The 13,716-nt window shown below is 44.4% G+C and overlaps 1 protein-coding gene across 2 annotated transcripts in view; it reads left to right on the forward strand.

The window, feature by feature from the left end:
* Nucleotides 1-13,716, forward strand: part of ZC3H14 (zinc finger CCCH-type containing 14) — a 437,675-nt gene that overhangs the window by 347,400 nt on the left and 76,559 nt on the right. For both annotated transcript variants that reach the window (XM_069637953.1, XM_069637954.1), the window contains exon 15: nt 689-765. In XM_069637953.1, the coding sequence (XP_069494054.1) occupies nt 689-765 (77 nt within the window). The remainder of the gene's footprint in view (nt 1-688; nt 766-13,716) is intronic.

The raw sequence follows: 13,716 nt of genomic DNA on the forward strand, positions 1-13,716 counted from the left end.
TTTGGCACGCAGAGTAAATCTCTCGAAGGACCTTTCCAATGAGAAATGGCAAAAAAAAGACGGCCAGGGACATTTTGACAAAATGGGCACCCATGGGTGCCTTACTGCAGATGCGAACGCAGTCTGTGGTAAAAACACACAATGGTAGTAAAAAGTAAACCACTGCCACCAGCCATTACTTGTAGAAAGGGTAGCACAAACATTTTACATGAGAAACTAGACAAAGGGGATGGTAAGTAACCCCTCCAGCACCCTATGGTAAGATAGTGTGTGCTGGGTCTCGAAAGTTACAAAATGTAATTAAAGTCAGTTTCATTTAATTGCTCTTGGAAACAGTAGTTTCACCAGGAGAAGGTATTTACATCTTAGGGAAATCTAAGACTTGCCTGTGGCACTGCACAGAAGGTGCTGTGTGTCACAGTGCAAAGATGATGCCTATGGAGTTTGTCAGACTCCAAAGTCAAAAGAAGCACAGAGTCCAAATCACAGAAAAATTCATGAGAGTGGGAAAAAGGTCGCACTCTCGCAAAGTTAGCAATTAAAAGTCCTAAAGTCCAACAAAACAGCTGGGGGTTCTCTAAGGTAGAGAGGAATTAGCACATTGCAGAGAATTCTCCTTAACAAATAGTATGACAAGTCTCGGTGTGTTGTGTTGCGTGAAAATGATTCTCCTTTCTTTTCGCTCTAGGGCCAGCCACGTCATCGCAGCTCTGCAAATTCTACCCTGCTTGTAAGAAAATGGAATGCCCCTTTTACCATCCAAAAGTAAGTGCCTCCTTTTGTATTTTTCGGTGAAGTATTTGTTTTCTTTCATCCGAGACAGATTTATTCTTCAACTTTGAGCAAATGCTTAAAACCCAGAAGTCAAACTTGGCGTGGGCAGAGACAGGTCTCACTTTCCTTCCGATCATTAAATAATGCTAAATATTTGACCATTTGACTGTCAATTGATGACATTATGCTGGAAGGGTCCTTTTATTTCTCCAATTGTAGTGATCCTGATAGATTTCCACTACAAGGTATGGCACTTTTGTTTTTTCAGCTGCTAATTTTCAACCCTACGATACAAATTTGCCTAAACAAATTAGTCATTGTCTCACAGTTGGGGCAGAATTCCATTTTCTCAGTTCATTTGTCTCCTGACTTGGACAGTCCCCATTTTGTGCTGATTCCTGGCTCCCTTTGTCTTCCAGCCACGTTCGACACCTAAAGCCTGACTGGGAGTCCGGTTCTGTGTTTTGTGTTGTGTGTCTTGAGAGTGCGTTTTTCCTGGAAAGCCTCTAATGCAGGCCATGCAGGAAACGCTGCCCATAGAAGACTGCAACAGAAGTGGAGGGACAGCTTCACAGCTTCAAGCTGTAACAAATTCAGGCTGTCAGAGCAGGTAAATAATTCATGGGGCCAAGGCGTGAGGGCGCGAGGGCGTGGGGGTGCGACCTAGAGGAACAGACTTAATCTGGTGGGTTCAGAAGGGGCAGGGAGGCAAGGTCCACCAGATGCTGCAGCCGTGTGGAGGATGGTGGTCACTGGGCAAGGAGAGTTCTGGGGGTGAAACCCTGTATGGGAGCTTTTCTAAAGTCCACCTGTAGTAGGACTTTATAAAACTGTTCTCTTGGTATACAGAGCCCCAACTTCTAGGATAGGCCTGTGCCACTCAAGGTAAGGGTAGCAATGGCAGATCAGCCAGGCTCATTTTAGGAGGGAGATGTGATCTATAGGTCAGTACAGAGAACTTCGAATATACTGTGATGGATCCAGTGGCTTCACCGATTCCCCGGCGAGGACCTCCTCCCATGTGGTCAGGGGACGGCAGCCGCTACCTGATCCTGACCCTGGGGGTGGTAATATGAGGGAGTATCACATGGGAGGAGACGACTGCGGGGAGGAGGTGGTGACTTCTCCCCTCGCTCCTGAGGAAAACCCTATGCTACCCAAACTTCTAATGGCATACTGTCAGTCTAGTCAAAATCCCATTCATTCTTCAAACCTTCACAACATACCTATAACCTCTCCTGTTTCTGATGTTTCTCGAAGTAAAATGTTTGAACTACGTCATTTTAGAAATCCCATAACATCTATGGCCTTCAGCTCCCATATATCCTCAAGTATCTAGACCAAGAAGAGGAGGAAAGAGTTGCTGCATATTGAGAGAAACCCAAAACCTAATGCGCAGACTAGTTGTTTTTCTGAACTAAGAGTGTGCAGGAGATTTAAAAATGGCTTCCACACTCCATGCACTAGGAGAACGGGAGAGGACTGTGCCGGAGAAAGTCGAGAGAGAACAGGCACACCCATGCGACTGCTCGCAAACGCGATTTACACATACCAGCCTGGCGTGAAGGAAGGAGGGATGCAGCGGGCACATCTGAAGGGCCGTCTGAGCACTTGGAGACGCAGCGGAGCTCCTGGAGGTACAGTCGTGCTGGGAAGCAGCATTCTACGGTTCAAGCCACTGGGGGAAGATAGCGTGTGAGCGCCGAGCTGCAAGAAATGCTGGAGAAAGAACTGCATCATGAAAGAAGTCGTGCCAGGGAGGAAGTTTCACTGCAGAAGCACGCCATAAGTCGGAGACGCTGGAAACTACCAGTGAGTCTGTCCAGAGCCTTTGGGGACCCCAGGACATACCAACAGGCATGCAATCATGTCGATGAAGTTTATAAGACTGCTATTATGGACAGTGCTCAAAGGCGATTTAAATAAAGACAAAACCTGGCAGAGAAGTATACCAGGGGATCTAGAAAGTCCATAAAAGAAGTCCTGGCAACCAAATATATCAGGTGAAAGGGAGAATTCTCAGAAATGTGCTAATTCCTCTCCCTTGCTGGACTTTAGGACTTTTAATTTCTAACCTGGAGAGAGTGAGACCTTTTTCCCACTCTCGTGTAATTTTTCTGTGATTTGGCCTCTGTGTTGCTTTTGACTTTGGTGTCTGACAAACTCCATAGGCATCATCTTTACATTGTGACACACAGCACCTTCAGTGCAGCGGGACAGGGAAGTCTTTTAGATTTCCCAAAGGTTTAAATACCATCTCTGGGATAAACTATTGTTTCCAAGAGCAGTGAAGTGAAATTGGCTTTACTTATTTTGTAACTTTCTAGACACAGCACACAGTATCTTACCATAGGGTGATGGAGGGGTTACTTAGTATCCCCTTTGTTTAGTTGCTCATGTAACATTTTTATGTTACCCTTTCTACAATTAATGGCTGGTGGCAGTGGTTTACTTTTTACTACAATTGTGTGTTTTTACAGCGGGCTGCGTTCGCAGCTGCAGTAAAGCACCCATGGGTGCCCATTTTGTCAAAATGGCCCTTGTCTTCTTTTTTCACTATTTCTCTATCAGAAAGGTCCTTCTTGAGATTTACTCTGTGTACCAAACCAGGTTTGGTCCCTTAGTTCATTTTGCCTTTGGCGGGATTCACGATTGAGTGTCTCGGGAGGATAGCTGAGGGCAACCTGCTCGCCTTGGAAGCAAGACAACACGTAGCACCACTGGTTCGATCCACAGGTCCGCGCTTAGAAACCTCTGGGTATTAAGCGTGTTATAAATAACCTATCATATCATATCAAGCCTGCCTCTGGCTCCAGTATGTCTGGCAGGGGCAGGAAGTGAGGGAGGTGCCCAAAACTCCTTGTGCTTAATCCCCTTAGTTACAGGAAAAACCCAAAGGTAAATGTGGCATGGACAGCCACCCTGTTGTGTGATTGACAGCTAGGCTGGAATGAATGGGAGAAACCTGCATAAAAGGCGAGGCTTTTTGGCTTGAAAGACAGAGTTGACCACTGGACGAAGGAATCCGAAGAAGAACTTGGAAGAGACTCCTGCTGCAACTCCTGATTGATTTGCCCAGTGAAGCCCTGCTGTTGTGCTAAAGCTCCGAATTCGCCTCGACGAGAGAAGCCCTGCAAGGACGACTTCTCCCCTTGAGTCGGTGGGACCAATCGACTCCCAGGTAAGCCCGTCTGCACATCCTCTTGGTGCTGGCTGTATTTCCACTGCTGCTGCTGCTGGAACCCGAAGTGCCAGGTAGAGGAACACCAGATTGTGTGCGTTGCTTTTAAGTCGGACCGAGCGCCAGGAAGATACTCCGGACTTCCCTGAAGCAGGACTAACCAAGCCTGAGCCACCTCAACAGAGTGCTGGACCCCAGATGCGAGAACCGCAGTATTATTTGCTGTCAGACGCGAGAAGCTGAACCACTGAAGGACCGCTGAATTGAAGTTTGCCCATTGCTGCCGCTGACCTTCCTATTGCAGAGCAGGAGTCCCCAGACGTCCTCCCTCTTGTCCCCACAACTGAGGCTCAGGAACAACAGGATCTGCAGAGCTGTACAGGAACAGAAGCCAGCTGGAACCATTTCTTCTAACCAGAGGTACTGTAAAGTCTATTAGAACTTATCTCTCATTGTGTAGCCTTGCTTGCTCTCAGTTGAGACCTGTCTTTGTTACCTTGAAGAGTTGCTATAGCTTTGCCCCTCACAAGCCTCCCAGCTTGTGGCACTTCAAGTGTTCTATCGTCTACAAACGTTTCTAAAAACATTGTGCAAGACTTTTTACCTACCTGCAAAGAAGACCTTCAGCTCCCCTTGACATTGTGCAATTAACATTGGCTGTCCTGGCTCCCTGACTGACTCTTCTTTACGTCTGACTTCGTGATTTGGACTTTCCCCCAGGAAAGGATTAATTTACTCTGCATTGGAAGGTTTCAAAAGTACTTACCAGTTTGTGAATTATTTGTTAACCTTTGTTTCATTCCTCTCTTCTATCTTTTACACCAAACTCAGTATTGCTCCAAATGTACTAGTGATAAATCATTGTCCACATTGTCCTAGCTATTTAATTCACCTGAGGGTGTAGGAAGTATCCGTTTGCCATCCCCAATGGGTATCCTCTGAGTTAGAGAAACAGAGTGTGTTTTGAAATATATTATAATTGTTACAAGTTCTGCTCCCTTCTGAAGAAGGCATATATATCTGACTGTTAAATATATTAATACTTGTTTAATCAAGACACCTTGAGTGTGTTTATTTGAATAACTGTCACTGTGAAACTTTGTGTTACTCCCCTACAGCTCACATTGGCCCCTCTTGAGATAGGCATGGCTGCTCAGCCACGCCACCAACCTGTGTAGTACAGACATACAACAAAGGTTGGGTTCCAATTGCAAGGTGGTCAAGGTTGCTGTAGTCTTCCAAAGGATACTGCACACACAATCTTGTCTAATAACAGGCATTTTGACACTGAATAAGAACTTTAAAATTGTGGGAAGATACCTGGCAGGGGAGTACACCAGTGGATCTGAGAAACCCAAATGAGGTTTCCTGGCAAGGGAGTATACCAGGAGATACACCAAAGCTGTAAAAAGAAAGCCTGTTGTGAAATGTATTATTCGAATAAGAACTTTTGTGAATCCAGTACAAAGAAACCCAAGGAAGTGTTGAATGTTTTGAAATGTATTGTATGCGCAAGAACAATGTGAACCTAATATAAAGAACAAAGGAACTGTTGGACAAAGAGATACTCCCTCTCTGAGCATTTCCACAAAACAGCCCTAGACAGGACGGCCACCCTCAACGCCAAACTCTCCAACATGTCTGCCTGCCCAACACTCGTTCTACAAGAACCAACCCTCCTTCAACCTCCCTTCACCCCCCCCCCCCTGAGAACCTCTTGTTCTGCTCTTTCAATCCTATCTCGAGCGAGGAGTTTATCAAACTACTATCCAATAGCCGATGCGATTCTCAAATAAATCTTCACCTCCACTTGTGCAAGAGAACTGGTGAGGTCCATTCTTAATGACTCCCTCACATTTGGCAACTCCCTAGAACCCTTCAAAACCACACATTTAAAACTTCTTCTCAAAAAAGCATCCCTTGTCCCTCTCCACCCTATACACATTCAGTATAGGGCACACCTATTCTTGGTGGGTAAAACCATAAATTACTTTCAGATTACTTTACAGTTATACAAGGATAGTAGACCCTGTCAGATACTGCGACGCTCCACAAGAATTCACTTAGTAAATCAACTGTACAATATACTTCTCTGAATAGTGGAACACTATTCTAGGAACAGTAAAAACCTATAACTCTGATTCAGGTTAACAGTTATTCTAGGGTAGTTGGACCTTGGGATGTAATATTCAATCACAGTTGCTTTTCAGTTCAGGCTAAGGAAAGCAATAAGTTAACTTATTTGTGGATGACACACAGCTATGCAAGGTAATTAAAACCTCTGTATACTTTTGAAATGAACTACCAGCAACCTAAAAGATAAGTATGACCTATGCAGACTTATACTGGACAGCAAGTCAGGGGAAGCAAGACCCAATTTGAGACGCATACAATTATCCTAACATGAATAATAAAGTGAAACCAGCAACATTACTTTTGGGAAGAGGGGAACCCAATTCACAGGTGAGTAAGTTGACCTTTTATCTACTTTCTGTTAGAATGGCGAGGCAGTTTCTAAGGAAAGTAAGACTTTGAAAATACTTATTTAAGAAGGCACACAGCTTTTTCAAGGTAAGTAAATCCTTAATATACTTTTCTGAATGGCAGAACATATATAAGGTAAGTAATAACCTTTTGTAACTATTCACTCAGAGTTTAAAGTTACCAACTAACTCTTTTACAAATAAGTACACTTTTCAACATGTTCTACTTTTCAAGGCAGACCCTTTAAATTATCTAGCCCCCCCCCAATTCTAGTACATACATGAGTTCTCTGAGGCAGAAGAGGGACCCTAGTGGTCTAGGAGCCAGCAGTAGGCAGGGTGAGATAGGGCTCAGCTGTAGGCAAAGTCAGAGTTCCTGAGGAAAAATGTTCAACAAGTAAGTAGTTCACTTTAAAGTTAGAGTCCAGGGGCTTCAGGGAAGACCCCCTTGGAGGATTCCAGCAGGGGCCTGTGTACTGGATGGGAGAACACGCCAGAGCTTTACAGAAATCACACAGGCTTAAGGTAAGTAAATCCCCGTGCCAACACAGTGCCTTGGCACGGAAGAAGAGTTCCAGCAAGAAGATTTCAGGATCTGCAACAAAAGACCTGGTGGATGGATTCCTTTGTCTAAAAGATAGAAGACAGTGTTTTGGAAGGACTTTTGCAGCAGGGATCATGGAAGAAGGCCCCAGGCAAGCTTTTCTTTGTGGCTGGATGCGGCTCTGTGGATTTGACGCCTTTTTCAGGAGCACAGAAGAAGACAGAATATCGCCAGTCGGATTCTCGTAGTTTGCGAGATCCAGCACTCTGATAAGGGAACTTTTTGGATTCGATCCATGTCTCTGGAGGTCCAGCAGGATGCCCACAAAGTTTCAGCAAGATTCGGAACTCGGAAGACCATCCACCGCACAATGTCTCAAGGTCCCAGGATATTGGAGCCCCGCAAGGTCGCAGCATGGCGTGGGATGGCTCAAAATACAGGTCTTATTGAGTTTAGCGGGCGTCGCCAGGCTCTGTGTTGAGGTCATTGTTTTCTGAGTCCCCAGGTCGATTAGAAGAAAGGGTAACATCAGTCTCTGGGTACACAGCAGACTCTCCGTTTGCTGGAAATAGCTACTGCCTTTGTGTCTTCATCTTTATCTTCGGTTTCAACTTGAGTGGTCGACTTTTCAGCAGCTTCCAGGTTCGGAGTTTTCACCAGGAACTACAGTGCAACCTCTGCATTCTCTCTTTACAGAAAGAGGCGATCTGGCTGTCCAATCATAACAGCCAGCTCCCCTCCCCCCACCCCCCCTGGAAGTTGTTCCCTTTCAGGCAAGGTGGAAGACAAAGGGCTGCAGAGTTTTTGGGCTCCTCCCTCACTTGCTGCCTTTCCAGATACTCTGGAGCCCTGGGCGGGTAATCTAAAGGATTGCCGCCAAAGTCAAAACAGTCACTGAGGTCGTTCCCACCGAGAATGGCTGGGGAAGACCTCAGAAACGGCAAGCACACAAGAAATGGCAAAAAAGGAGCCCACCATTTTGGAGAACTGGTGGCCCTTCTGTGCATTACCGAGGCTGAATTAACGGCCTGCGAGTAATAGACTAAAAGTCATAAAGGTAAAACCAATGCCACCAGTCATTCATGTAAAACTCGCAATTGTAACAAAATGTTACCAGCTAAGTAAGAAAGGGAATACATTGTATCCCCCCAGCACTCCACATAAGGTGGGGTGTTCTGGCCCACTATATAACATTTAAAGGGGGATGAAAATCCCTCTTTACTACTTGGGAACTGTAGTTCACCCAAGTACATCAAAGGGGGATGAAATCCCTCTTTACTACTTGGGAACTGTAGTTCACCCAAGTACATCAAAGAGAAATGAACAGGGGAGCCCAAATGGGCAACCCAGCCTAAGCCCAAAAGTTGTAGGAAACTATAACTTCAACCATACACCATGGCGAGGCATAAAAGGTCACCCATAATAAGAGTAAAAGACTAGTTGAGAGGGGAAAAAGATTCCCCTTCGCCTAGGGACAAGGTAAAATAGTTACCTAGTCAAAGCAAAAGGTTCTGGGGTTGACACAGGTCAGGAAGGTTTATGATTGATACGAAAATCTTACCTAACAAGAATAGTGGAAGAGTGTAGATTAGGACTGCGAGGCAGGGTATTTGTTAGGAAAAGAGCAAGGTCACCCCCTCACCTGCCTCTGGAAAACCAAATATACGTAGGTTGTTTCAACGATTCCTATTTTCCAAATCCTCATTTTGCTTCTGAAGGGTATGCGTAGAATTTTCCAGATGGACACTTGAGTGGCAACATCTTCAGCAACGCTAACTCTTCTCTTTCCTCAATTCTGTTTTCAAAATTGGCCCATCACTCATTCAATTGTTGGAGTTTAATGTTTGTAGTTTCCATGAAGGGTTTAAGTGCTATTATTTGTAATAAAATGGTCCCCATATTGGATTCCAATAGTGCTTGAGCCGGAGCAGGGGGGAGTCACTTTTTGGCCTTTTTAAAGTGCCACTGGCGCAGAAGCTTCTTTATTGCCAGAGCCTTTTGCTTGACCTTTTAGAGGAGCCATAGTGAGAGGCATGTCGGAATAATTCAGAATCACTGGTGTTCCACTGAATGGCTTCGCCACCACTTGTTATTCTGACTAGATTTGTAAGAGGAAAGCCCAGCTTCAATATATTGCTTGAAGATAGAGGCAGACCAGGTACACAATATGACAATTCGAATGAAGTAAATTGCTGCACACGTAAAAAACTGCTCAACACTTGATCAGTGAGAAAATATAATTATTATTTTGTGTTGTAGGTCACAATCCAAAACAAAAAATATAGTAAGGATCAAACAGTGCCCTCGCAGATCACACGTGTTTCAACACAACAGTGTCTTATTCAAATCAGGGAAAATCAGAGCCAAGTTTCATTTGCGGGAAATTAGTTCAAATCCAAAGAGCAAAGAATTCAAGGGTTGGATCCCTCCTGCTGAAAATACTTGATTCAGTCACCTCGCGTTGACAATTACCCCAACACTTTTCAAGAATTCTACTCAACAGTAGCCAGGGTGTTGAAATAAAACTTTCCTTTCCATTTCTAGTCTTCAGATATTATTTTGTGACATTCCGTAATGAAAATAGCATTGCAAAGATGTGCTTTTGATATAATTTCATTTCTCAGCAGGAAATAAATTGACAAAGCCACCTCTGTAGAAAAATGGGGTTATAAATTCCTGGAAAGGCTATTTAAATTGGAAATAAAGTACCTTACAGGTTTTAATTCACTTGAGAAGTTCAAATACCAACAGATTGCTGGTGTTGTGGAGAAAATTATACCTCCAACGATAGGGCCGCGTCAAATGTCCGACGCGACTTGAAGTTGCTGACAGGAACTGGGGCGTCATTATTCAATCACCCCTGCTGCGTTGGGCCTCTACACCGCCTAACCGAAGCTTGCCGAAGGCAGCTGAGAGCTTCTCCGTCGCTTGACCGGAGAGATGAAGTAAGAAGCAATAAGACGAAATTATAAAAGTGAAGCCCCCCAGGAAAGTGACATAAAAACGAAAGAAGCAGGAGCACCGGATCAACCCTCCATCTCGTACGGCGCCAAGCCATGCCCCCCTAAGTGTGTTCTACAAGTCTAACTACTTAGGTTTTCCTCCCCAAGAATAGCTGAATGCCGTTCTGATTGTGATACATTAGGTTTGATACACCTTGTTTGTTTATTTATTTATAATGCGCTCCAGACCCAAAGGTTACCGGGCGCAGCAGAAAGTATATGCAATACTTACAATGTTACATAAATAAATTTACAAAATTACAATATTACATGAATGTACAATTGCATACTTACAATCTATTTAGAGAGATTACCAGGAGAAACTATATAATGTACAGGAGTATACATACAATATTAGCAGTTACAAACATAATGGGGGTAGCTAATAACAACTGTGTACATTGAGTGGGGCTAAACGTGCGGAGGAGTCATTTACAGGTGTCTAGGCATTGTTAGCATTAATGTGTTTAATGAAGTTCCTTCTCAAGTGTGAGAAAGGTTGGTCTACTCTTAGGTTGGGTGGCAGAGCGTTCCACAAGTTAGCAGCTCTCACAGGGAAGCTAGTGCCACTGATTTTGGCAAGTCTAAATCTGGGTACTACCAGGCAGTTAGAGTTGGCAAGTCTCATAGGTCTATTGGATGTTTTTCTTTTTATTTTATCCGTCAGGTAACTAGGAGCAGCATTATTAAGAGCCTTATGGGTCAAGGAGATAATTTTTAGATGGATTTTGTTGTCAGTAGAGAGCCATTTGTGTTGCTGCCTAATAGAGGAGATGTGCTCCCTCTTCTTTATGCCAAGTGCAGCTCTGAGAACATTGTTTTGTAAAGTTTGGTGTCTTTGGGTAGTGGCTTTGTTGGCACCACAATAGAGGGCATTACAATAGTCAAGTCGGGAAAGTATTAAGGCTCTCGCCAAGATCAGACAACTAGTATTGGATAGGAAGGGCTTGCCTGCTCTTATCAATTTACAGGTTTAGGCAGTGGTGGAAGCTAAGGAGTTGACCTGTTTGGTGAAAGACATGGTAGAATCAAGGTAAAAACCAAGTGTTTTTGCTTCCCTCGAGACTTTGATAACATTTCCATCAATGCTGAAACCTGAGTAGTCTGGGCCCAATTTGTTGATGTTGGCTTGTGTGCCCAGAATAATCAACTCTGTCTTATCATTCAGGCAGAGACCATGATTAGCCATCCATGCCTGAATGATAAGATGCACTCTGTTCACCAACTCCCTGTCCCTGTTCTGATCCCCAGAAAGTGGAAGGAGAATCTGTGTATCATCTGCATAGTTAGTGTAGGTGATACCTAGATTATCCAGATCATCGAACAGAGGTTGGGTGAAAAAACTGTATAGAGTAGGGGAGATGCAGGATCCCTGAGGGACTCCACATGTGATGGGTATAGGGTCTGCTGCTGCCGATGGGGGACACAACTCTCATAGTTCTCTCACTCAGAAAGGATTCTATCCATCTGATGGCTTGCGTGGAGAAGTGAACGGCAGAGTCAAAATGTCTGCAGAGGACCTGTGGTCCACAAGGTCGAAGGCAGCTGAGAGGTCTAGTAAGAGGAGGAGAGCTGTCTTGCCTTGATCTCTCAGTTCGTCTGTTTGGGTCTTTAAATCGATAAGGGCTGTTTCCGTTCCATGTAGTGGGCGGAAGCCAGATTGTCTAGTTCCTAGTGGCTTATGCAGTTCAAGGTGTTTTTGAATCTGTGTATAGGCCACTTTGTCCAAGATCTTCAAAAGAAATGGAACTGTAGTAATTGGACGGTAATTAGTGGGGATAAGAGGGTCTAGTGTCTGCTTTTTGAGCAAAGGGAGCACCCAAGATTGTTTTAAGTTAGCAGGGATGATGCCTGTGGAGAAGGATGCATTGACAAGTTTGGAGATAAAAGGTGATAAATCTCTGGCAGCGTCTTTTATTAACTGTGCTGGGCAGATGTCACCTTTGCAATTAGATGGTTTGAGGGTGAGGATGATTTTGTCTACCTCTAGTGTGGTGGTTTGGTGAAGGAGAATTTGCTAAACTGGGGATTGTGGGTGGCATTGGGTGGTGGCTTAGGCAGATTAGAAAGGTTGAGTGAGTTTTATTTCAGTTGAATTTTGTTTTGGAGGGTGTTTATTTTATTAGAGCGTGTTGGATATCTGTGCACCAGGTCTGGTCCTTAGTGCAGGTGTCTGGTATGGCAATGGGTGATTCAAGTTCCTTCAGTATGGAGAAGAGTTCCTTCATGCTTGAATTAGAGTTGGCAATACGATCATTGTATGAATTCCTCTTTGCCAGGCAAACTTCATTTTTGTAGTGGCGGGAGATAGATGTTAGGTTAGCCTTATTGTCAGCAGTTGGGCATAGTTTCCAATTAGATTTACATTTTCTCTTAGTGAGGCGTAGGGCCTTAAGTTCAGGTGTAAACCATTTATTTAAATGGGCTTTAGGTTAACTTGTACGGATTTTAAGTGGGTCAATTTTGTCCATGGTATCGGTCATCATTTTATTATACTCATGAACTAATATACTAGGGTCTAGGTTGTCGGGCAGTGCATTTAATGTTGGAAGGATGGCAGGTATGACATTGTCTATTGTCATATTCTTCTTGTTTCTCGTCGGGCATGATGGTGCCGTGGGAACAACTGTAGAGGATGGTCGGGAGGTTAGGAGGTTGATGGACACTAGTGAGTGGTCAGTCCATGGTAATGGCGAGATAGACGAGATAGCTGCTGTGCAGTTTGAGTCAGCGACCCAGTCTAATATTCTGCCTTTCGTATGGGTGGGTGGTATGGGTTAACTTTTTGGGAGAATCCTAGGGAGTTAATAGCGTTGGCAATGGTCAAGGCGTGCGCATCCGCTTGGTCATTAATCCTAGGTTAAAATCCCCTAGTACCAGCAGTTGTGAAGTGGTTTTAGCATTGTTGGTTAGTAGCTTGTGCAGATCCTCTTCAAAGGTCCCAAGCGGGCCTGGAGGTCTATAATTAGGTGGATGGTTAAGGATTGAGTGTTGTTTATAAGGAATTTGGCAGTGAGGGCTTCACAAGATTGTAAGGTTTGGGTGGGGGCTAGCCTTAGCGATAGATTCGATTCGGAAATGATGGCAATTCCACCTCCGCGGGCGCCCTCTCGGTCTTGCCTACATATAGTGTAGCCGTCAGGGATGGCTAACATAAGTGAAGGGCCTGCTGCCTTGTGTAGCCAGGTATCGGTTATTGCAATAAAGTCCAAATTCGCCTCCGTGATTAAATCTGCTATATCAAGGGCATGGGCAACTAATGACCTAGCATTGAGAAGCGCTCCTTTGTAGGAGTGATCCTTGGTTTCCTCTTTAGGTTGTGTAAGATTTGGAGTACTTTTAGCACTAGATTTTGTCTTAGATTTGGATGTTTGTGGGTTCATTGAGGCTAGGGTGATATTGGAAGCATTGCATTCCTTATCATTTAGGCGTTTCATCTCATGTTTTGTAAGAGGGAGGAGTCGTCTAGGTATCTCGTGAAGTTTGTTGAGTCTAGCACGTAGTTTGTTGTTTCTATCGTAAGTGGAGCTAGGCTGGGAGGCGTAGGCTAATGGTCCTAGCAGAACTTGGTGTTTTAAATCAGAGTAGACATGAGTGTTAGTAACTATGTCTGTTGATATGAGTGAGAGGGGTACAGGTCCATATGGGGGGGAGCCCTGTGTGGCCGACCTGATTACTGGTGACAAGGAGTGTAGCAGTGGTCATGATACAGTAGATACTGAATAGGCTTGA

This window comes from Ambystoma mexicanum, chromosome 14 (genome assembly GCF_040938575.1).
Source record: "Ambystoma mexicanum isolate Mex_15411 chromosome 14, UKY_AmexF1_1, whole genome shotgun sequence".
NCBI classification, from domain to species: Eukaryota; Metazoa; Chordata; class Amphibia; order Caudata; family Ambystomatidae; genus Ambystoma; species Ambystoma mexicanum.